Source organism: Trachemys scripta, chromosome 3, assembly GCF_013100865.1.
Source record: "Trachemys scripta elegans isolate TJP31775 chromosome 3, CAS_Tse_1.0, whole genome shotgun sequence".
NCBI classification, from domain to species: domain Eukaryota; kingdom Metazoa; phylum Chordata; order Testudines; family Emydidae; genus Trachemys; species Trachemys scripta.
This window is the reverse complement of record NC_048300.1, coordinates 164721903-164747032: the sequence shown is the minus strand read 5'-3', so window position 1 is coordinate 164747032 and position 25130 is coordinate 164721903. Positions and strand designations below refer to the sequence as shown.

The 25130-nt window shown below is 39.6% G+C and overlaps 1 protein-coding gene across 1 annotated transcript in view; it reads left to right on the top strand.

Moving 5' to 3' along the window:
* The window catches only part of DLGAP2 (DLG associated protein 2), a 127723-nt gene that overhangs the window by 83274 nt on the left and 19319 nt on the right, over positions 1 to 25130 (top strand). The window contains exons 6-8 of the mRNA XM_034766390.1: positions 594 to 943; positions 10087 to 10172; positions 11431 to 11846. Coding sequence (XP_034622281.1) covers positions 594 to 943; positions 10087 to 10172; positions 11431 to 11846 — 852 coding nt within the window. The remainder of the gene's footprint in view (positions 1 to 593; positions 944 to 10086; positions 10173 to 11430; positions 11847 to 25130) is intronic.

Below are 25130 nucleotides of genomic sequence, written 5' to 3'. Positions count from 1 at the left end.
TTACTGTCAGATAGTAAATCTATATCCAACAGTAAACCTAAAATTAGTATTGAAAGATCAGAAGTGTAAAGTGCTGCTGCTCAGTGGAAGAGTCTGTCGAAGAATTTCTTGTTTCAATATATTGCTATCGCTTTCTTAATTCCCCACTGAATCAGTGAAGAGTCCAGAGTTCAAATGATTACATGAGGTGAAAAAATCATCCCTCATTCCTGCTATCAGCTTTATCCCATGGAGAACCAGCCCATGGGCAGTAACGTATACAAATCTGCACATCACTCTCAGTACTCAGACATGCGCAACAAATCCGTGCTAACTCCTTTCATCTTCACTGTAATCAAGGGTTCTCATTTTAGTATGAGGAACGTTTTCAATCCTTGCTTCCCTGATGAAATAAAATAAACCTGTTGCTATGGATACCCATCTTAGTATGAGAAAGAGTTTGTGCTGATAGCGAGCTTTGCAGATGAACACTATTTTGCAATTGTCTTTGGTTTTTAAGTAGCACAGTCTCTATTTTACATTTTTCTCCAATAAAGCACAATATTTCCATTAACAAATTAATCTTGATTTCTTTTTTTTTATTCCTTCTGTAGCTGTAACTTATACAAGTTACAAAAAAACGCCGCCACCGGTACCTCCACGTACCACTTCCAAGCCACTCATCTCAATTACAGCACAGAGCAGCACAGAATCCACCCAGGATGCATATCATGATAGCCGGACTCAGAGGATTTCCCCATGGCCTCAAGATGGTCGAGGGATGTACAACTCTACAGACAGTTTGGACAGTAACAAGGCCATGAATCTTGCCATGGAAACGGCCGCTGCACAGCGCCATGCTTCTGAGAGTCAAATCACTTCAGTACGAACCAGTGACAAGGCCATTTTAGTGACAAAAGCTGAGGAGTTTCTTAAGAGTCGACGGTCCTCTATAGGGATTCAGGTAGCCTATCATTAACATCTGTTCTGTGATGAATTGCTTGCCTTGGTTCTGTAAATAGCATAGAATGAGTCATTCAGCTTCACTGACTCTAATAATCTAACAAACAACTCCTGGCTGCTTAGCATTAATTGTAATTCGCATCATGCCAAAGTGGCTGTGCAGAAACCTGGAAGTGAAATGAATGAATGAATCTCTAGGGAGGTTACCTGTCATTAACACTTGATATGAAAATTATATTGAAGATCTACAGGTGAACAGCATGTTCATCTCTTTCACTCTGTGAATTCATAGTCTTTTTTTTATAGAACTATGTCAGCTTTAAAATCCTGGACTGCATTTTTTCATTATCTTTCCTTTTTGACCATGGGGGATGGGTGCTCATGCTTCTTCTGTGTTTATTGTTTGGCTGGATGGTTTTTGTTTTGTTTTGTTTTGTTTTGTTTAATTATTATTTAAAAATAACTTCTCCAACTCACCAAAAGCAAACAAGGACCAGGAGCTTTGTTTGGGATAAAAATATAAAAAATGTGTCAGTATAGATGGACAGGGAATTGTAAACTGGACAATAATTATGTAGAATTATAAGAAAGTCATTTGAGTAAATTTGTGTGACACACAAAATATATTTTTTGGCTTACAAAATGTCTGTCGTTCTATGGAACATACTGTCACACTATTTCAGTTGAATGAAATATGATGATCTAGAATGCAAATTTTAAATCATATTTCTTCTGCTGACTAGCAGATACTGGTGCTGGTTGTCATTTAGTTATATCTCTAGAAAATGCTGATTATTAATAAATATACTGCAGGTGACCCTGCAAACAATTCAGAACCCTTTGAGGATGAAGGAGCAGGTTCTGAGCCTGCAAACACTTAGGCATATACTTAACTTTAAGACTACTCATCTGTTTAAATTCATTTCATACAGTCTCTTAGTACAGGTGATGACCAACATTCTTAGTAGGGCTCTGATGATTCTTTGTGTGCAGTATTTTTGGTAATGTGGGTTTATAATCCATCCATGCAGTGATTTACAGGGACACAGTGGAATACCTACAGCAACACAGCATTTGGTGCTTGGCTCCTAATTCTAGTTTTCAAGTTTGATCACTGTAAATGACAAAAGCTGTTTGTGAAAGGTCAGAGTCTAAAAAGGCTGAAGCATATATTTTCAGAAGTGCAGATAGCTCTTATGCATCTTTTGGAGGATTTTGTATATAAGATTAAAATTACACAATTATCACAGGACACAATATATTTGTACTGGTTATTTCTGCAGTAAGTTCCAAATGTTACATCTGTGTGAAAAATATTCATTGACAACATTTCTTAGCAGAAAATACATTTTGACATATTCCTGTTGCTTTGTTTGCAATGAATAATAAAGCAGAGTAGAATAATTTTATTTCAAAATACAGAAAAAATTTAGTTGATGCCTCAGAAATAAGACTAAACTACTTCAGTTCGGTTAGCCTTCTGCATCAAAGCACCTAAGATAAGGATGTTTTTTATTTACATATTACCTTGATAGACTGCATTACTAGCTTTCTCATTAGAATGCAATGCAGTGCTATTACATTGCATCTGAATATATTTGCATTAATAAATTTTGCATCTTCCAGGATGGATAATTAGCGCATTATTAATGTTGCTCTGATTTAACAAATTGGTTTGAAAATTATTTCTATTACAGTTCTAGACAATATGAGACAGTCTGAAACATAAGGCAAACTGCTACTATGAAAGTCTTGCAACCATACAGGTTGTGAAGATGATAGATTACTAACATTAACACCAATCTAGCAATGCTGCTGCATGTGGAACTGTACAGTTCCTGCATGTGGAACAGCTACAGAGCCCAGCCCTTTATAGGAAAAAGAAACATTTTCTGTCCTTAATCTTGCACCATTCAAGTCAGTGGGAGTCATTGACTTCAATAGCCCTCTATTCCCGAAGATGGGCAAACTATAAAATGTTAAACTTTGTTTAAAATTTAGACACTGTTCTATTATATGAATTGTAGTTAAGTCTTCAGTTTTGTCATTTCTGTAATGAGAGTCGTGAAATTACCAGAAAGTCATGAGAGTACAAGAAACTACTTTGATATAGAAACAAACCCAATGTATGTCAAGATCAAATCATGATTACGTTATTGGAGAAAGTTGTGATATGTAGTATAGAAAATGGACTCTTTCCTTCATTTGTCATGTACAGGGCACCCTTCAAAATGGGTAATTTGTATTTATTGTTTGCAGGACCCTCTCTACAGTAATTGTTACAAATCCAAAACCTATTTTGCTTTAGTCTGCATTAAAAATGTTAATGGTGACCGGATACTCAACACAAAATAGGAAAGGAATGGGCTAAAGATTATGTAGATAAATTGGATGTATTCAAGTCGGCAGGGTCTGATGAAATTCATCCTAGAGTACTTAAGGAACTAGATGAAGCAATCTCGAAACTGTTGGCATTTATCTTTGGAAACTCCTGGAGCGTGGGTGAGGTCCCAGAGGACTGAGCAGAGGTGACATGGGGGGGTACCACATGGGGTCACATGCCCTCCCAGATTTGGTGCTTTGCTTGTACTGAGCATGCTCACATGGACTGCTGAAGCTGCTGCTCTTGCTGTGCGCCCACACTATCGGCGGGTACGGGTCGTCTCTGGGACTGGGGAAGGGCAAACAGTACCTGTCTTTAAAAACAGGGAACAAAGAGAACCTGGGGAATTATAGAACAGTCATTTTAACTTATATACCTGGAAAGATAATGGAACAAATTATTAAGCAACAAGTTTGTAAGCACCTGGAGGATAATAGGATTATAAGGAATAGTCAGCATGGACTTGTCAAGAACAAATCATGCCAAACCAACTAGTTTCCTTCTTTGACAGGGTTGCTGGCCTAGTGGATGGGGGGGAAGCAGTTGATGTGATATATCTTGATTTTGGTAATGCTCTTGACACTGTCCCGCATGACATTCACAGAGCAGTTATCAATGCTTTGCTGTCAATCTGGAAGGATGTATCTAGTGGGGTCCTGCAGGGGTCTGTCCTGGGTCTGGTACTATTCACCATCCTCATTAATGACTTGGATAATGGAGTGGATAGTATGCTTTTAAAATTTGCAGATTGCCCCAGGATGGGAAGGTTACAAGCATGTTGGAGGACATCACATGTCAGGGATGGTCTATGGATACTTAGTCCTGCTTCATCCCATGGAGATGGCCTAGATGATCTCTTGAGGTCACTTCCAGCCCTACATTTCTATGATGCTGTGCCAATCCACTGTATGACAGCTGTAATATGAAGCTTCATGGGCTGCAGTGGTACAGTTAGTCTCAGCTGGACTCCATGAGTTTTCTACATTATGACATGATGCAACCGAATACATGCCTTGGATGAAAGGCAAAGTGGATTCCACTATTTTTGTATAGTGGAAAACATTAGAGATTATTAGAAATTGCTTGTTTTATTTTTCTCCTTTCTCTCATAGTAGCATTCTGTGAGACAAGAACCTATCAGGTGCCACTTTCCCGAGTCACAGTCATGATACATACATTTAATTATAAGACCCTACTATGATATCAACCTTTCTTGGGAAGCTCCAAAATGCAGATTTCTGCAACACTATCTTAAGAGCAAGAGTTGCATTCACGGCACCTCCCAAGTGTTGGTATGTGTACATATGCCCTTGTTATACTTTTTAAACAGGAATAGCAAACAGTCCTCTAAGTGCACCCTGTCACCATGGAGGTGAGCAAATTCAAAAAGTAATTGTAGATGGAGAATCATCATCCAGTGAAGGTGTTTCTATTGGCAGCACATAAAGATCTGTTCTTGGTCCAGTGCTGTTCAATATTGTTATCTATAATCTGGGAGGAAACATAAAATTGTTGCTATTAAAGTTTGTGGATGAGACAAAAAATGGTGGAGTGGCAAATAATGATAAGGCCAAGTCAGTTCTACAGAGCTATCTGGATTGCATGATAAACTTGAACAACATGCATTTGAATACAGCTAAATCCAAGGTCATACATCCAGGAACTAAGAATGTTGGTCATGCGCAGAAGCTAGGGAACTGTATTTTGGAAAGAAGTGACTCAGAAAAGGAGTTAGGGGTCGTGGTGAATAACCAGCTGAACATGAGCTGCCAGTTTGATGCTAAAGACTGGTCTAAACGTGATTTTTGTACTTAAAGAACTATTTCACTTCAAGTGTGATTATTTTTTTCTTTTCTTTTCTTTTTTTTTTTTTACTGAAACAGCGATACTGGCACTAGCCCTAGTCATACAGTTATGCCTGTATAAAGCACCTTTACCAATATAACTGCATGCATATTACGGGGTTGTACTGCTTTAACTATACAAGTATACTTAAAGCAGTACAAATGTTGTGTTTAGACTAACCCTATGACAGCAAATACAAACCTTGGATTTTCTTGGGGATATTAACTCGAAGTAGGGAGGCATTACTACCTCTGTATATTCATTAGGAGACCATTACTGGAATACTAATGTCCACACTTTTAAAAATATGTAAACAAATTGGAAAGCATTCAGAAAAGATCTACACGAATTAGTGGAGGTCTGGAAAATCTGCCTTATAACAAAAGACTTATGAAGTTCAGTCAATTTAGTTTATCCAAGTAGAGCTTTAATGGTGACTTGATCATGGTCTGTAAGTTCCTACATGGAGAGCAGGTTTCTGATAGTAGAGGGCTCTTCAGTCTAGCAGACAAAGGCATAACAAGAGCCAGTGGTTGGAAACTCAATCCAGACACATTCAGACTCGAAATAAGATGCATATTTTTAATAGCGGATATGTGTATACTGCAATCAAACACCTGCGGCTGGCCCGTGTCAGCCAAATTGGGCTCATGGGGCTTGGGCTAAGGGCTGTTTAATTGCAGCGTAGAAGGTTGGGCTTGGGCTGTGACCCCCTCCCCACAGGATCCCATACCCAAGCTCAAATGTTTGCATCGAGTCAGCTGACAGAGGCCAGCAATGGGTTCTTAACTGCAGTGTAGACATACCCAGTGCGGGTAATTAACCATTGAAACAACTTATCCTCTCTCACTTGACATCTTTAAGATATGACTGGATGTCTTTCTAAAGGATATGCTGTAGCCCAGCCAGAAGGTATGGGCTTGATGCAGGAATCACTTGGTGAATTGTATGCCCTATGCTGTCTTCTGGCCCTAAAAATCTCTGAATCATATTCACTCATTATACCACCTCCATACACACCTTGTCTGAGCAGGTAACCAGTGTTGGCCACACTAGCATTCCCACCTTCACCCTCACTCCCCCTCGTCACACACACACACTCACTATGTACTTGAAGAGCACTGGCTGTCAAATGATGATACTAAATATGAGAGCAATGAGGGCAGAGCACAGAGAAGGATCTCTCTGTGTTCCTTATCCCCCACCAGCACATCCATTGTGAAGCAGCCATAATTTGACCCCAAAAGTTGTTCTATGCCGATATGTGCACATAAAACGATGGATATAACCAATTAATGGACTTGCCTCATCCAATGGCTATTTCTTCCCTTGCTAAAAAGCTTAGCAGAAGTGGTTGTAGTTGAAACAAAATGACATTTTTTTAAAAAAAGCTTATAATAATTCAATGTTGATAAATGCAAAGAAAACACAATTCCAACTATACATACGAAATGGCGGGGTCTCAGTTTGCTTTTACCATGCAAGAAAGAGATCTTGGAGTCATTGTGGATAGTTCTCTGAAAACATCTGCTCAATGTGCGTCAGTCAAAAAGGCTAGCAATGTTAGAAACCATTAGGAAAGGGATAGAAAATAAGACAGAAATTATTACAATGCTATTATATAAATCTCTGGTATGCCCACACCTTGAATACTGCATGCAGTTCTTGTCGCCCCATCTCAAAAAAGATATATTAGAATTGGAAAAAGTAAAGAGAAGGGCAACAAAAATGCAAGGAGAGATTAAAAAGACTGGGACTGTTAAGCTTAGAAAAGAGATAACTAAAGGGGGATATGATAGAGGTCTATAAAATCATGAATGGTGTGAAGAAAGTAAATAAGGAAGGGTTATTTACCCCTTCACATAACACAAGAAACAGGGTCACCCAAAGAAATTAATAGGTAGTAAGTTTAAAACAAACATAAGGAAGTACCTCTTCACACAGTGCACAGTCAATGTGTGGAACTCTTTGTCAGGGGATGTTATGAAGGCCAAAAGTATAACTGGATTAAAAAAAGACCTAGATAAGTTTGTGGAGGATAGGTACCTCAATAGCTATTAGCCAAGATCATCAGGGCACAGTCCCATGCGCTGGGTGTCCCTAATCCTCTGACTGCCAGAAGCTGGGACTGGATGATAGGGGATAGATTACTCGATAATTACCCTGTTCTTTTAATTCCCTCTGAAGCATCTGGCACTAGCCACTGTCAGAAGACAGGATATTGGGCTAGTTGGACCATTGGTCTGTATGTAAATTTATGTAAATTAAGCTAAGGCTGGCTGGAAGACAAGAATTCTGTTTTGCAAAATATTTCAAGGTTTCTACATTTGTTTTTTGTTCTGCATCGAGATGTAACTAAGACCTTTCAAAATATTTCACAAAAAAACGGAAACCCAGCTCAGGATAGCCATGAGCCTAGTAGCCCTCACCTGGGATGTGGGAGATTCATGGTCAAGTTCCTGCTTCAAATCAAATAAAGAGGGATTTGAACCTGGGTTTCTGCATCCCAGGGGAGTGCCCCAACCACTGGGCTATTAGCTATTCTGGAGTGGGTCTCTGTTTTTGACCAGAAATTTCATCCTGAGAAACCTTCCTCGAAGGTTTTGTCAAAACAGATACGTTTCCACAAAAAGTTTGTTTTGATTAATCGGCATTTTTTATTTTTTACAAAGAAACATTTAGTTGAAAAATTCTCGACCAACTCTAAATGAAGCCTGGCCAATCTGATCACATTGGAATTATCTCCCTTTCTTTCCCAGAAGGTGACCTTACGCTGCCTGTGTTTCGTAGGAATTGTTCATCCCTCCCCCACACCATTGTTAGATGAAATTGTTGTTTTCCCGCTTTTACTTGTTTCAGCCTTTGACTCCATTTTTCAGGATTGTTTTCTGTTTGTCAGGTGTTATAATATTTGCTCTCCAAATTACATCAAAAGTCCTTATTTGGCATCCTCCTCCTGCTGCAGGGCACAGCAAGCAAATGAAAGGTATTAAAATGTGAAAGCAATCATCAGAGCATTTAGTTAGTGTCAGCTTTGGCAAGCTGGATGGGAGGATAATTTGGCAGAATTTCTGTTTAGAAGGAACGTGTGCCAGGCCATTTTGACACCTGGACTGTAATTTTACTGATAACTGTGTTTTCAATCATATAAAAGTTCACTTTAGATCAACTATATATATTCCTATAAATTCCTGTGTCAGTTACATATTGGGCAAATTACAGTCATCCAGAGCTCCTGCAGAAATACCCATAGGAGGGCACCTTGGAAGAGGAAGTCTTTCTCCATGGAGATGTTCCCAAATCATTCCATTAGTGGAAAGATTTAGCCCATATGGAACACACAGGGAAATCTGCTCTGATGTTTCTGAGGCACTGGGCAATCCACATGGAGGCTAAATATCTGGCTAAATTGCCATGAGTTTACCTTTATCTTCAGATGATTCTCCTAGTGAGATCTGTGCAACACCATTATCTTCAGTATATTTATGCAGGTATAACTGATTGGCTTCTGAATTGTAATTTAGTGAATAATTCTGTTGATGATGGACTAGAAGGAATAGGATCCAGTTTACTTTGCCTTAGCTGTGTTGGCTCAACACGGTTAACTAACAGGAGTAAAAGCTACTAGAACTATATGTTTGTTACTAAGTCACCAGATGTGACTCTGAATGCACAGAAAGAGACCTTGTGAATAAAAAGTTGCCAGTTTTATACAATCCCTTTTCAAAGTAACATTGTATGTTAAAAGAACAAGAGTACTTGTGGCACCTTAGAGACTAACAAATTTATTAGAGCATAAGCTTTCGTGGACTACTGCCCACTTCTTCGGATGCATATAGAGTGGAACATAAATTTGTTAGTCTCTAAGGTGCCACAAGTACTCCTGTTCTTTTTGTGGATACAGACTAACATGGCTACCACTCTGAAACCTATACTTATGGATAACTACCGTTCATTTGGTTTAACAAACAAAATATCCTCCAAAAGAGAAAAATGTTCTATTTTAATTATTTTTTCTTTGACTTTCCTTTGATTCAACATAATTTAAGAATGCTATATCAACTAAGTCAGGAATTTTAAATAGTTATCCCCTCTGCAATACTCTTACAAAATGTATTCACAATAGTGTTTTCACCTTAATTGGCACTACACTTATATCAAAAATTACTGCAGGATTTTCTATAAACACACACACACACATACACACAAGTGTTGCAGCACTTGTGTGTGTGTGTGTTTATAGAAAATCCTGCAGTAATTTTTGATATAAGTGTAGTGCCAATTAAGGTGAAAACACTATTGTGAATACATTTTGTAAGAGTATTGCAGAGGGGATAACTATTTAAAATTCCTGACTTAGCTGATACAGCATTCTTAAGATTATGTTGTTAAGAAAGGTGAGTTATGGTATTATACTGTATCTTCTTTATCACTTAAATATTTCTGTATTTGTTGGCACAGTTGCCAATAGAATCAATTCATTGTAACATTTCTTTTTATGACTTGCAATTTTTATGGGGCTATTTTCTTTTCTTTATTTTATTTTGTAAATCCTGAGATATAATGAGATTGTATTCTAATAATATATAATGGGGCTAACCTATGGGTTCCTAGTTCTAATAATAGAATAGTCGAGCCAATCTTACTTTCTGCCTGCATTAAACTGAGTAATTGCATCTGCATACATTTAAGAAAGGGAATTACAGAGCAGAGCAGAAGAGGTTATGCACAGTTTTGTAAAACACAGCACCAAAACAATGATACCAGACTGAATGCTTATTTAAATGATTTTACTGAGTTAGGTGTTTCTTTGAAGTAATTAAGGAAATATATAATTAATTGAAATAAAGGTAGGTAGATATAAGGTTGGATTGTCCATGTTCACTTCTGCAGATGTATCTTTTGTGTTGAATTAGGTGGAAACAGCAACCGATTCAGATACCGAGAGCAGAGGCCTACGGGAATACCATTCCGTTGGAGTGCAAGTGGAAGATGAGAAACGGTAATTCATGCAAAATAAAAGTGTAATCTTTCAAAAGACAAAATACTGTTGTGAACAAACACGTAGATGGTGCTGTCTATAAATAATTCACAAGGCCAGGCTTATACTTGTATGTTGGCCAACTGCTAATATTGTAAGAGATGCTTTAGCTCTCCCTTCATATTTACTCAGAGTTTCCAGGTTTTTTTCCTTTGATTTGGAGGAAGTTAATGTTTGTATGGTGAACTTAGTGCTCCTAATTAATGAGAGGAATCACAGAACAGGTGCAAGCAGACTGAAGCGCCAGCCCTGCAAAGGGATCCCCATGGCTGAATCTATATGCTATACAGTCCATTTGCAGGACAGGGCCTATCTCAACCCTGACCTACAGGGACTACTTCTAGGAGTCAGTTTCCATGGTGAGTCAATCCTTGTCCAGTCTGCTAAGACTGCTGACAAATGTGCTAATTCTGGTGGTGGTGGGTTTTTTATTTAGACACTTGTCCACCTGGCACTGGACTGGGACCACTATCTCATTTCACAGAAGCCATCAAACAGCCTTTGGGGATGGTAATTACCTTTGCTTATGACTGACATGAGCTAAATTTGAACAACTGACCTGTATATTTCATGAACAATCTTTTGATCCTCTGTTACAACTATTGAACATAAATTTATTCTAGTATTTCAGTATCCAAGATAAGATTATCATGAGACACTCACCATTTCATGGTAGTTCTATATTGTGTTTAAGCACAAACAAACATAAAACCACACCAGCCTGCTACCACTTTTTACATTTATTACAAAATTCTTGACAGCCTTAACTCAGAATGTCTTTGAGTAGGGCCCTTATTATCTGAAATAGTTGTATATATTTATTTGATAGTCTTCATTTCAACAGTATATGCAGCACTGCAGGTATTTGGTGCTATTTCCAGTTCTGTTTATTAATGATGTGCAATATAATGTAATGTGAGAAAAGATCAATATTTGATTCCAAAGGTGGTTTAAATTATTTTCATTTATATCTTTGTTCAGATCAATAATGACACCATATAGACTATAAATAGTCTTTTTGCATTGTCATTCACTCTCTTATGTTAAGTAACTAAATCAGTTGTAGGGTGGACTTTGAAAAAGATTAATTGAAAAATATCCTGTATGCCAGCAAAAATATTTTTATTATTAGATGCAGAAAGAAAATCAGATTTGTTTTGCCAGCACATTATTCCCTCTCTATATATCTATTTTTCTTTCTTTTTTCTCCTTGCCCAAGACATGGACGATTTAAACGTTCAAATAGTGTAACAGCAGCTGTACAGGCTGACCTGGAACTGGAGGGCTTTCCAGGACACATAACAATGGAGGACAAGGGACTTCAGTTTGGTTCATCCTTCCAGAGGCATTCAGAGCCTAGCACTCCTACCCAGTATGGTGCAGTAAGAACTGTACGGACACAGGGACTGTTCAGTTACAGAGAAGATTACAGGACCCAGGTTGACACCTCAAATCTTCCACCGCCAGAACCCTGGCTGGAGCCAGCCATTGAGACAGTAGAAACTGGTCGGATGTCCCCATGTCGACGGGATGGGTCTTGGTTTATGAAGTTGCTACATACTGAAACGAAGAGGATGGAAGGATGGTGTAAAGAGATGGAGAGAGAAGCAGAAGAAAATGATCTTTCTGAAGAAAGTAAGAACACCTCAGTATCTTTCGTTATATACATTTGACAGAGAATATGAAACTGGTTTATAGTTATTATTTTATATATTATATTAATCAATTTCTATACCACTTGGAAGTGTGTTAGACACTTTACAAGACAAACAGAGAGAAGGTTTCCACCCTGAGGCGCTTACAATTAAAGCCCCCAATCCTGCAGTTGACTGTGCGGGCAAACTGCTGTATCTGAGTGGAGCCCCACTGAAATCAATGAGGGTCCATCTGCACAGTCAGTTGCAGGATCAGCCATGGTTTTTGACATCATGAGTGAGATTCTGTGCTCTGCTCCAAGAGAAGGAGGAGGAGCTAATACGGCAATAAGTCATCCTTGTGCCCGCCTGATTTCTGAATTGCTCCAGGGGTCATAGCAGGCTTTGGCATAATTTAGCCCTGAGGAGCTTCTATCTTGCGGCAACCTGTTCATGCCTATGTATGGCAGTTGCATTGCCCAGAATCTCTTCAGTGCTACATGCGTGAGCCCCACCCCTGATGCAACCTTTCTGGCAATCCTGTGCCAGGGCATGTGAGAGGATCCTTGAGAGACAGCCTCCAACTGTCTTCTTCAGTTCCGCACCACAAACATTTTCTTCCAGCTGGATCGAGGCCTTTTAGAACCCTTTTACTCTACTCCAGCCCTTTTCCTGGCATAAAGGGGCGTGAGTGATGGTGGGGGGAAACAAACATTGGAGAGGAAATAGAGTAAGGAAAGACAATGGTTACAGTAACAGTATTCTGTAGTTATTTGGGCATGTGCCCTTTTAGATGGTTCGGTTACATTTTGTTGTTGCATTTTTTATAGAGAATCATTATTATTTGCTCGCTTCTTGTGGACACCATGAGAGAAGTGATGGAGTGAACTAAAAAGTGATGCAGGTCTCTTGGAGCAAGAGCCATGTTGACGTTAATGATGCTGATACATAAAACTGCTCCTATCACTCTGTTAGATGCCTCCCCACAACTCTCTCCATTGCCATATATCTTTTAGCCTTTGTCGACAGGCTTTTTGGCCAGTTTTCAGTTCGCATAACAATGTTCCTATCTCAGCCAATTTGAGTTGTTTTTTTCAGTTCAGACTTCCTCAGGCACAGGATCAATTCATTTAGACTTTCACTGCCCACATATTTTCTCTTCAAGCCCTGCCTGACTCTGAATTTCTTGTTTGACTGCTTCCTCTCTTCCAGTCAGATTCATGTTTTACCCTCACATCTCTGGACAGTCGCACAGACCACTGTCCCATTCCTATTTCTTGCACTCCTCTTTTTCAGAGGAAAGACAGACTGTTCTGTTATTAATTCATTTAATTACCCTTAATTATTTTGCTCCACCATACTATGCACAAGCCTTTGCTGAGTAGCTGCATTATCATACTGCTGCAAGGCCAGTCTTTCCACCTCAACCCCATCTTTTTCTCTTTTGTCATTCCTTTCATTATGTCATGTCTGAGATTGGATTGTAAGCAATTCGGACGAGGAAGTTTGCCTTCATACCGTGAACTGCTTAGTACAATCTTAGGTGCTATTAAATAATAATAATAATTTTATAATATTGTGCTTTTGTTAGAGTGGTTTTAAGACTCCCTAGACTTCTTCCATAATAGTGGATTTTTAATACTCCGTCTCATGTACCTTATTCATCAGATTTCTCAGTTCCCCCAAATCGAATGCCCTTTTATTATTGCAATCTAAATCATTTGCTTTGATGAAGTCAAGTAGCTCAAAGACACAGATTCCAAGGTTCTCTGTTATTCTCAGTCACTGTTCAGTCCTCAACTGGTAGATACAGCTGGGTTTGGTTGGGGTCATTACTTTCCGGAACATAAAACAGTCTTCTAAATTCCTTAGGAAGCTTTGACTATATCATGTTGGATTAATATTGATATCTGGATCCTTAACATCCCCTTTGCTTATAGCATCCTACAGTTTAGATTACCATAAAGTACAGTGCTGTGCCGGTGTAACCATACTTTTCAGATAGTTGTGTTGGACAGATGTCAATGAGGGCATCATTTGGCTTGCTACATTTTTATTGCTGTTTAGACCTAGTGAGACAATTTTAACAAAAAAATAAATGTGGAAGGAATGAGAATTGAAATGTCATGATTTTATTTTTTTCCATTTGCTGAACAACTCTATTACTGGTGGTGGGGCAAGAGAAGGAGAAAAACCCAGCCTCTTGTTGCTGAGATGGAGTCACTGAGATAAAATAAACATGGACTCCCTGTGATGCTGTTTTTACAGGATTATGTTTCAGAGAGCTGCACTTTGGCGGAGATTCTGCTGTTGCTGACACTGAAGTCAATTGAGTTATTACAGGTTTACGTGGTGTAATTGAGAGTAGATTTTGGCTCCAACTAGTTGTAACATATGGCATTCATACTTCTGCTTTATATAGCCATATGTCTCAAATGTCCCTCATTTAATGGACATCCCTCCTTTTACTCCCAAATTTACATGCATTAATTACAAACAAATTTGTATTGATATGATTTACTTCAGGGAAAAAAAAGAATCATGAAGCTCAAGTTATCAATGGAGTTATTTATATTAAAGGAATGAATCCCACAGCATTTTGAATATGCATGAATAATTTTATTCATTTTTGGGTCTTTTTCACACATTGCATCTCACATTTAGGCCTTGGCAGACTGAGCAGTATTCTATCTACCATACCCAAGGTTTAGTGATAACCCAGCATGAAATGTATCTTGATGTATTTAAACATTTGGCAGTTCCATGAAGAAAATAATCAGAAGTGCCTGGGCCAGAGGCAGCCAAGTGTATTTTTCCATCTTCCACTTGAACATACTATACCCAAGAAACTTCACAGCAGAGTTTACCCATTCAAAATGTCACTGTTAATGCTGAATCTCTTATTTGAGTGTCAGATCTATTAATTGAACAACAAGTGTAGATATAGATGTATATCCCATAGGCGAACCTCGCATTTTACACTACCATTTATATTTCACAGATAAACTTGAAAAAGAGGGCTTAAAATAGAGTTATGTTTTAAAAAGCAATTTCACTTTGTGTGTTAGCACAATAGCCTTGGGATCTTAGAAAACTGTTTGATTGCCCTATTGATTTTTTTCTTTTACTGTAGCCTTTCTCCCATAATGTTGTTTTAAGATCTTCACTCATTGAGTCTTAGAGAAAGAAAGAATAATCACTGCACCAAAAATAACCTTTCATGTCTCAAAGTCCCTCACTTTATTTATTTTACTTATTTATTTGCTCAGTTAGTAAAGTTAGTAAATAGTGCATTTATTTCTGTAAACATCATTTATTATTTATGTGGGTAGATATTGGTGTTTTTATATAGTTAGGAAATTCTGGCTGTTTCCGGGGTAAGTCATCTGACCATGTCCACTGGAAAAGTGCCCCCACGCTATTTTGCAAAGATATGTGTTTCTAAACAATAGCAATTAGAGTCTCAGTTTTGCATTCGGGAAACCATGTTTGACTTAGCATTGTGGAAGGGATGGTAATGAGAAGATCACTATTCATGTTCCAAAGCTCCACAACACAAGAAGAGCTAGAAGCCATGTGGTGCTCAGAAGTGCTGCAGGGAAGTGGTTTCTAACGGGAGCTGGGAGACCTACAAAGTAAGGCAGTGAGTAAGTAAGTTGTGCAGGGCACTGAGAGTTGTGGGAGCTAAGGACACCACACCACAACATAGAGAGCAGCAGGGGAGCCAGGAATACTGTGGTGCTCCTAAGTTTCACATTTGCCCTGTTTCTTCAGAAGCTGGAAATTAACGGGCAACTACTACGTATGCACATTGTTACTCCTGAGGGAATTCTGCACCCAAAAAATTTAAATTATGCGCACAAAATTCTGCATATGTTATGTGTCAAAATAACACAATATGATCGTGCCAGTGTCAGTTATTTTGGTAATTTATTTCAAAATACCTGTCAACAAGTATGTCTGTAACAATACAGATGATAAAAAAGATTCAAGAATTTTTTTTTGACAAATAGATTCCTTACTAGGCATATTAATACAGAACTTTGAATAATACTTCATTTAAACTACAATGCAAAAAAGAGTTTCCTGCACCCCTCAGAAGCAGTGCAAAGGCTTTGGAGAATAAGGGGTAACAGAGCTGCTGAGGGAGAGGGAAGTAATTTCTGGAAAGGAGCCTGGGACTGAACCAGGGAGGTTGTTGGGTATGGGAGAAGTATGGAACAGTTGTTGTTGTTTTGGAGAGGAGGGATTGTTAGGGAGTTGGGGACCCTCCCCCATGCAGACCTTAGCCTCTCCCAATCAGTCAGGCACATTCGCTTGTGTCCTCATGTGTCCCTGCACCCCTCCCCCATTCCCAAGTGTCCCTGCATTCCCCTCCCCACTCCCATTCAGCCCCCACCCCAGGTTGTGACACCCCACTAGCCCTTCTGAACCCCAGTCGATGTGACCCCCCCAACAACCCCATGTACCCTGCTCTCTCTATCTCCCTCACCCCATATGTGCCTCCTGACCTGGCCCCAGGGGCAGGGTGCTGTGAGGAATGCAGCCTCCTCTTCCTTCCTTCTTCCGTAGCTCACTGCTATGGCCAGTGAGCTGGCTGCCCTCTGTTCTGGTGCTAAAGATGACCCTGGTGGGCAAAAGGTGTAACTGCAGTGTCTCTTTGTCAGAATGTATTTTCTGCAGAGAAAAAAAAATCTGTGGGCGGACATGAATTCTGCACATGCACAGAGGCACAGAATACCTCCAGGAGTAACACATCAAGGAATAAGCAACAGAGGGTCCTGTGGCACCTTTGAGACTAACAGAAGTATTGGGAGCATAAGCTTTCGTGGGTAAGAACCTCACTTCTTGCATCTGAAGAAGTGAGGTTCTTACCCACGAAAGCTTATGCTCCCAATACTTCTGTTAGTCTCAAAGGTGCCACAGGACCCTCTGTTGCTTTTTACAGATTCAGACTAACACGGCTACCCCTCTGATACATCAAGGAATGTTACAGTGGAAAACCAAACCAACTGCCAAAGCCACCCAAACATTCAAATATATGGAAATTAACATATGAGGGAAAGTAGATAAACACTCAGATGCATTTACAGTTCAGACAGTATCCTAAATAAATAGGCCTAGTCCAAAACCATTTTCATTCTGCCTCAGTGTAGTCACCCAACCTAGTCTAGATACTGTACCCAATTCCCAAGTACTATGGTGAATTACACTCAGTGAATGCTTAAGACAGCCCAAAGTTCACTACACTCTGATTCCAGATGTTCAGGGCTTTGGGTGAAAATTACTTGTCAATGGCAATGCATTTCTCTGGCAAAATTCTCCATATCACAAAGTACCTCAACAATTGGCTCCCTTGTTGCTGGTGTCAGAGGCCAAAGAATGGGTATGGCAACTATAATACCCTTTGGCCCCGAGGCAGTGTCTCTAGGTTAGATGGGAGAGGCATATTAGCAGAGCACTATGGAGAAGATCTACATTGCCGCTACCTAAACTGGATCTATTGAATTGCTATATATACTGGGAGGAGTTCAGATTCTAGTGTTGTCAATCTGGCAGCTTTCAAGACCAACTAAAGGCTTCTCTGCCTATCAGTTTGCACCAAGTTAGTTAAAATGGTTAATTAAACTAGTGAAAATCCCTGAGTGGACAGACTTATATCAGCTTAGCTTGGTCCTGTAAAATTTCAGTAAAACCAACTTTAAATTAATTTAAGTGTCTACACACAAAGTTGTACTGGATTAACTGAACTGATTTAAAATCACACCTTTACGTACATCAGGGCAACTTGTGTGTGTAGGCCTAAAATGCAAACTTTTAAAAAATATTCTGCTATTTGTGGAATAGTGTGAGAAAAGAAAACAGTCTTGGAAAGATTTGGAATGAAATTCACTGTTCAGACTACCTTGATTCCTTTCGTAACCACTTCAGTCCACACGGCAGTAGATTTCTCCAGGTGGAGGGTATATATTTGGATTTCTTGTGGTAGGTCCTATTGCACTGCAACCCTGACTCTTACACAGCCAGAAAGCAGCATCTGCTCCTCTCTTGCAGACTATCCCTCTTTTACAGTGTTGCATCTCCTCCTAGCTTCTCTGATTCTCCACCTTCTTGATATGTTCCTGACTCACCATCTCGACACATTCACTTCACCCACCACCATCTGTTTTGCTCCCATGACACTTCTTCCACCTCATGTCTACCTTTTCCTTACTACTTTTCCCCCATCCTGCTTGCGTGCCTCTGTTCTGATTCTCCAGCTTTCCCTCTTGCCTTCCCTCACCTGTTCCTGCTACTATTCCTTCTACTTTCCAGGTCTTGGTGGAGCCCCTTTTCTGTGGTTACCTGTTACTGTTTCTCCCTTCCCATGCCGCTGCTCCTTCCCAGTTTCTCCAGAATCCACACAAAGACACATATACCAGCAGCACCCATAGATTTGCACCACTCTGGATTTTCAGGGACAAGAGGGTTATCTGCAGCAAAATACTGGTACCCTAGACACACCTGTAGTCACACCCTACACACAATTGCAATGATATTTGTACAAAGTATGCCTTGTAAGGTATCATATGAAAGCAAGAAACCTGCTGATTATTAATACCATTATAAAATGCATATGTTAACCTTATATGTGAAGTTAGAAATTCCCTCTGTATGATGTTACTAGAGCATGTTTAAGACAAGACAGCCTAATCTAGGTAAAGGTGATAAACAGGTCTGTGCTAGACAAAAGAGTGTGGTTTGACCTCTATTTACATATTAGCAGTAAACAAAGCCATTGCTAAACTAGCAGGGGTTATCCTAGTCCTGAACTCGAGAGACAGAGCATTAAGATGGCTCCTGCACCTCAAACTGATACAGGTCTGTCGTATCTTACACTGGGGTTACGTTCCGCAGTCAGCGCGTAAAGCGAAAATCGCGTAGTCAAAATGACCCTTGAAAATCCCTTAAATCACCCATAAAGTACAGTTTTGTGTATACAACCCTGTACAGTACTATGTATTGTATACAGCAATGTACAGTACAGTATATAATAAAGACTACATATGCAAAATATAATTTTACAGTATTTTTAATAACATAACAGAGAGACGGAAGAATGAAAGAATAAAAAATGAAAACAGTACAGTACTGTAAACCTGAACAGTCACCAGTTATCCTGGATATTCTTGCTAATCTTGTACTGTACACACTCCAATGATTAGTCTTCCTCTTCCCCTGACAACACTATCATTGAGTCGTCAGGGCTTGATGTCGATCCAGGAGATGATGGGCCAGGCTCGGGTGATGGAGAGCGAGTCGTAGACAAAGTGGTTGGCTCTGGTTCAGCTCGAGAAGTTGATTCTGTAGGCTCTGCTGCTGCTGCTGGTTGTTTTTTCTTTAAAAACATGGTAATTGGCAACTGTCGCTGTCTCTTGAGCTCCTCAAACATTTCTTGGTACGGTCGCAAATCATCCGTAATACTACGTGTGATTTTGAGGCTTCATTCCATAGAAGGATCATATTCAGAAATTAAATCATTCAAGTGTTTCGCTGCTTGGAACACTTCAGAAAATTTATGAAGATTCCAAGTTGCTGGCTCTTCCTGTTCGTCATCATCTTCGTCTTCTGTAGACGATTTTATTAGTTCCTCTAACTCTTTGTTAGTCAGTATTTCTCTATGGCCCTCAATTAATTCCTCAATTTCTTCCTCGAGGATGTCGATGAAGCCATCACTATCCACTTGCCTGGCCACCTGAACAATGAGTTTCACTTCTTTGTCAATGGTTAGGAAACCCTTAAAATCATTCACACAGTCTTCCCATAGGTTTCACCAACATGCATTGACTGTTTCAGGCTTGATTGCATCTATTTCCTGTTTAATATAAGTGATGCAATCTGCAATGTTGAAGGACTTCCAACACTCCATCACATTAACATTGGGATCAGCATCCATAGCGGTAAGGATCCGTGAGAATGTAAGTCTCGTGTACATAGCCTTGAAACAGCTAATGATGCCTTGGTCGAGAGGTTGGAGGATGGAGGTGGTACTGGGGGGGAGAAAGACGACTTCAACGTCATTATGCGCAAACCGGAGTGCTGCCAGGTGGCCAGGAGCATTGTCTATGATCAGCAACACTTTAAAGTCAAGTCCTTTCTCTTCAAGGTACTGCTTGACCTCCAGAATGAAACACTTGTGGAACCAATCCAGAAATAATGCTGCCATCACCCAAGCCTTTTTATTTGATTGCCAGAACACAGGCAGGAGATTTTTGGTTTTGCCTTTTAGGGCACGGGTATTTGCAGCCCTGTAGAGCAAGCCTGGCTTTATTAAATGCCCAGCCACATTGCCACAAAGCAACACAGTCACACGGTCTTTAGCTGCTTTGAAGCCAGGGGCTTGTCTTTCTGATTTCAAAACGTAAGTGCGGGTGGGCATTTTTTTCCAGAAGAGTCCAGTCTCGTCAGCATTAAAAATTTGTTCTGGAAGATAGCTCCTTTTCTCTATGATTTTCTTTAATTGTTCGGGGTAGGCTTTTGCTGCCTCCTTGTTGGCAGATACAGCTTCACCAGTAGTCTGCACGTTTTTGAGGTTGAAGCAGTTCCTAAAACTGTTAAGCCAACCTTGGCTGACTATGAATTCCTTCTTATCAGAAGGCTGTCCCTCTTCAGCAGGAGGTTTGAACAGCGCATAAGTGCTAAGAGTTTTTTATCTCAACATGTTGCCATTGGTAGGCACACGTTTACGGTTCATGTCTTCCAGCCATAAGTTTAATGTCTTTTCAGTCTTCACTAAAGTCTTATCACGCACTTGGCTCGTCACCTTAGCAGTTACTGGAGCTCTTGATGCCACGGCTTGGCGAATTTCTCTCTCTCGAATCTTGATGGCACGGATGCTAGATTTGTTGCGGCTGTAATTACGCGCCACGTTGGCGATGGACATACCGTCTCTCAATAAGTCCAACACAGCCAATTTTTCCTCCAGCGTTGGAACAGATCGCTGTTTCTTCAGTTGAACACCAGATGAAGTAGGTGGCTTGCGTTTAGGGGCCATGTTATACGAAAAATACGTACTGTATCTTTAAACAGTACAGATACAGTAGAATCTCACTCAGCGCGGCAAGATGTGCACAGTATGAGAGGCACAGGGGGACTGAGTACTGTAGTGGGAACAGCAGATTCGCTCTTCCCATCTCACACTCACTCTGGGGCATACGCACTATTTAAACTGGGTTGTTGGGGGTTTTTGCCAACCCTCCAGGGTTATTGTAGGGGAGAACCTTATCACAGGCCTAAAGACATGCTATTGCTGTCAAGTCCTCTCCAAAAAATATTTTAGTGGGAACAGCAGATTCGCATCTCACGCTGGTGGAATTGCCCGCTCTTCCTCCCCTCCCCCCCCCGACCGCGTAAAGCTGAAATCGCACATGTTAAATGCGCGTAAGATGCGACAGACCTGTACAGCAGACTGAGCCCCCAGGAGGCTGTCCTGACTTGCAACTTCATTGACACAGAGAGACTCCATCTTGATCCTTCACCTTAGGAGACAAAGAAACCAAGTGACTTGATATCTGTGGTGTGTCCTGGCCAGTAAAAAGTTGGGTAAGAGACTGGGGGTAAAATAAACCTTCTTGAACAAAGACTGTATCTTGCTAGATAAGGTTTAGACTTTCAGATGCATGTTTTCACTTTTTATTTGCTTGTAACCATCTCTACTTTTATCTATTTTAGTTGGCATCACTTAAACTTGTTTTACATTTATTTTAAACCAGTTCTGTGCTTGTGTTTGAAGGGAAGGGTGTATTTACCCCAGTTAAATTAATAAGATGTGATGTACTGACTAGTTAACAGAGCAGCAATCTTAATATCGTCTGTGGATGCACAGTGGTAGGGGCTGTGCATTGCAGACAAACATCTCTGAGGCACTCAGGGGCTGAAGTTCATTGATCATTACCTGCTAGCAAGATCTGGGCCAGGCGAGCCTTGAGGAGTTTGCTGGTGAAGGAGACAAATTAGGGTGACCGGGACAGTCTAACTGCCAGCAGAGCTCACCCTTACTGAGGCAGAGAGGTAACACAGTGGCTCACAATTCTGGGTATCCCCAGCAGCATGTTACAAATACTAACAATAGCAAAGCAAGATTCTCATTAGAAATGAACAAGTTTACTTTGCTTTCCCTTCTCACCGCAGCAGCCTTGGGCCACAGTGAAGTGACCCTTCCCCCAAGTGATGAAAATTGGATGCAGCCCTCTAGAGCTTTTAAAAGCTAACACTGCCCAGTGGAGGGAAAAAATGCTTTCCCAATGAATGGATTAGCATAATACTTGACACCTGGAAAGGAGGGGAGCAAGTTCAGTCTGTAACTGGGGCCGCCTTCTTCTTGAGTCCATGCTTTGGGTACACATTTTCTAAATGGAATGGTTTGGATTTCCCAAGCAGTGCAGGAAATTTAGCAATATATATTAAAATTAATGAAAGAGGTGTGGCTAAATCCCCGATACTGCTCTGAAAATCTCAACTAGTTATTTTAGTATGTCCGTCAATTAATAATCATGAAAACTTTCCAGGTGTCTTATTCCAAGTAAAAGTTATACTTTTATTTTAACTAAACAGCTTACTTACATATTTTCCCTTTCCTGTTCAGGTATCCAGTCCATCAGCATCTGTTGGAATTTAAATAGAAAATTAAATGGCTAATGTACCCAAATACCCAAAACAGTATTTTAAAGCCAATAAAACACTGTGGAGGGAATCTAAGAATCCCTCTTAGCATATTAAGTGTTCTGCCTAAATTTTCCCCTCTTTGAATCCTTCTTCATTTAGCTGGAAAGTGGATCTACAGATAGTTTCATTCTGTTCACAAAGATTCCATTGTGCAACTTTCATGACAGTAGACATAATGTAAAATTAATTCCATGGAAATTTGTCATTTAGGTAATATCTCAATAGCTGTGGGATCACTCAAGCTAAAATTAAGCGTGTCGTGCTTTTGAGCGTGCCCTGCAAGATTTCACTGCAGATTTGAGACAGCAACTCTCCACTTTCATTTTTAAAAAGCAGCTAGAATGTCAATGGTTTGGTATGTAGTCAAGACTCTGTAGTGTACTTTATCAATTATGTAAGATTCATGGCATAGGCCTGATTCTGCCTTTGTTAAAGTCAATGGCAAAACTCCCACTGACTCAGTAGAGGAAGGTTTAGTTCTGATTTCCAAAGCACCCCACTGACATATGTCATATATTTTTAATCTTCCATTCTCATGGTTATACAATATATTGAACTAAAATAGACATATTTGACAGTTACACTATTTGACATTTTTAACTGACACAACTTGTGCTGCAGTAAAATGCCATGCCAGACTAACAAACCTATACATTGTGCTAAAAAACATGTGTTGTGAATAAGATTTGCAGTTCAGTAAGAAGATTTAAGTTTAAAAAAAGTTTATGTAGTAAGTACTGAATATAATTAACTCACTGGCACAGAAAATTAGAAGTAGATTAAAATCAAAATGACAGCTTTCATATAGAACTTTGATTTCATATACGGTATATGTATTATATATAACTTAAATGTTAATGCCTGAGAATTCAAAAATGATAGTGTTTTAAGAGGTTTATTCTTATTGGTAGTTTCCTCATTATTGTCATATCGACTTCAACTGAGCAGAACTATTTTAACCTACGAGGAGTAGCGCTTAAGCAGAATCATGGTTACTTTTGTGTAAATCTGTATAAACTTTATCTGTTCCCTTGTACACATGTGATATAGAACTGTACTTAATTATATGATTACATTATATATCCCAAATAATATGATCTATCAACACACAGGTTTTTTTTCTACAGTATTGTAACATGTTTGGTCCATGTGGAAAAGTTTCTGTGGCATTCTTTGTGCATCTTGTATACAAATAACTTTCACAATCTCTCTATAGGACCTGAACCTACCCCTGTTGAAGTCAGTGGTACAATTCCCATTCTCTTCAGATGGAGCAGGAGCGGGCTCCTAAATAGTGGTACTCAATGGGAGAAGTTTAGTTAATTAATTAAAGAGTGTATTGTAATTCCTACTCATGAGGGAACAGAGCTAAAGTTGTGTGACCATTTCCTGACTTTTGAGTGCTTAACTGTGCAACCTTGATTTTCTCTTAATAGGTTTTTCTTATATGGAATTGATATGTTGGTTAATTTTATCATCGTTCATTGATTAGCAAAATTCTTTCTACGCATTACAAACATCTCAGCCTCTACACTCTCTAACATTCATCATCCCTTCATGGAGATAATCAATCTGCACTCATCAGAATAACTCTCCAATGCATGAAATTAATAACAAGGTTTTGGCTGTGTATTAATACTGTGCTAAAGATTATGAACTGAAGTATTTCAATACTTTAATTTAATTACAGTAAAGCTGAGAGGCATGAATAAGAGAGATTCTCACTTGTTATAACTTTCTAAATATGATTTACTTATTTAAAAGTCAGTAAAGTTAAGAAAGACTGTAGTAACAAGTAGGCTCTTAATAATACATATTAGTTCATCAATCCCAGGGCTATAATAATTTTCTTTGTACCTAACCGTATCTGCAGCACATAGGCCCTCATTCAGCAAATTATTTAAGCATATGTGCAACTTCATATATATGAGTGGTAGGTACCAGAAAAATCCTCATCCCAATCCTCATCCCAAAAACTCTCTCCACCACCACATAAGGAAATCCTAGTGTATCCGATATCCATCCCAGCTTACAAAGCTTTTAAAAAAAAAGATTTTCTTGCACATAGAAGGAAATGTTATTTGTTCCGGGAAAAGTCTGGATGTTTCATGTGAAACTACAGGAAGTTTGGATTTTTCAAGAAAAGCTAGAACTTCAGTAAGAATTGGGAAACTTGTAGTGGAATATAGTGTTACCTGAGATAATGTGAATACAGGTTGTAAATGTAAAGTACAGTTATGGTCAGAAAAGTTATCATGGACTGTGCTTGCTGGCCCTGATTTAGCCAAGCACTTACACAGGTGCTTGAGTCCCTGCTGAGCTAGTGTGACTGCAGGCATTCCCTGCATTAGTTTCCCTTCTCTCAGGGCCTTTAAGCACTCCACAGAGTCCAAACAGATGTAAGACAAAGTTCTCCTGCTGGGGTTCTATTTTATTAAACCTAAAATAAACTGGAATGAAAGTCTTTCCCCTTGGGTTCAGGGAGCTGCACGGCCTTCTGCTTTGGAGCCTGTGGTTCTCAGTTCTGGCCTCTCTGGCCTGTGGTCACTCTCCTTGGCCCAGGGCTTGTACAGCTCTCCTC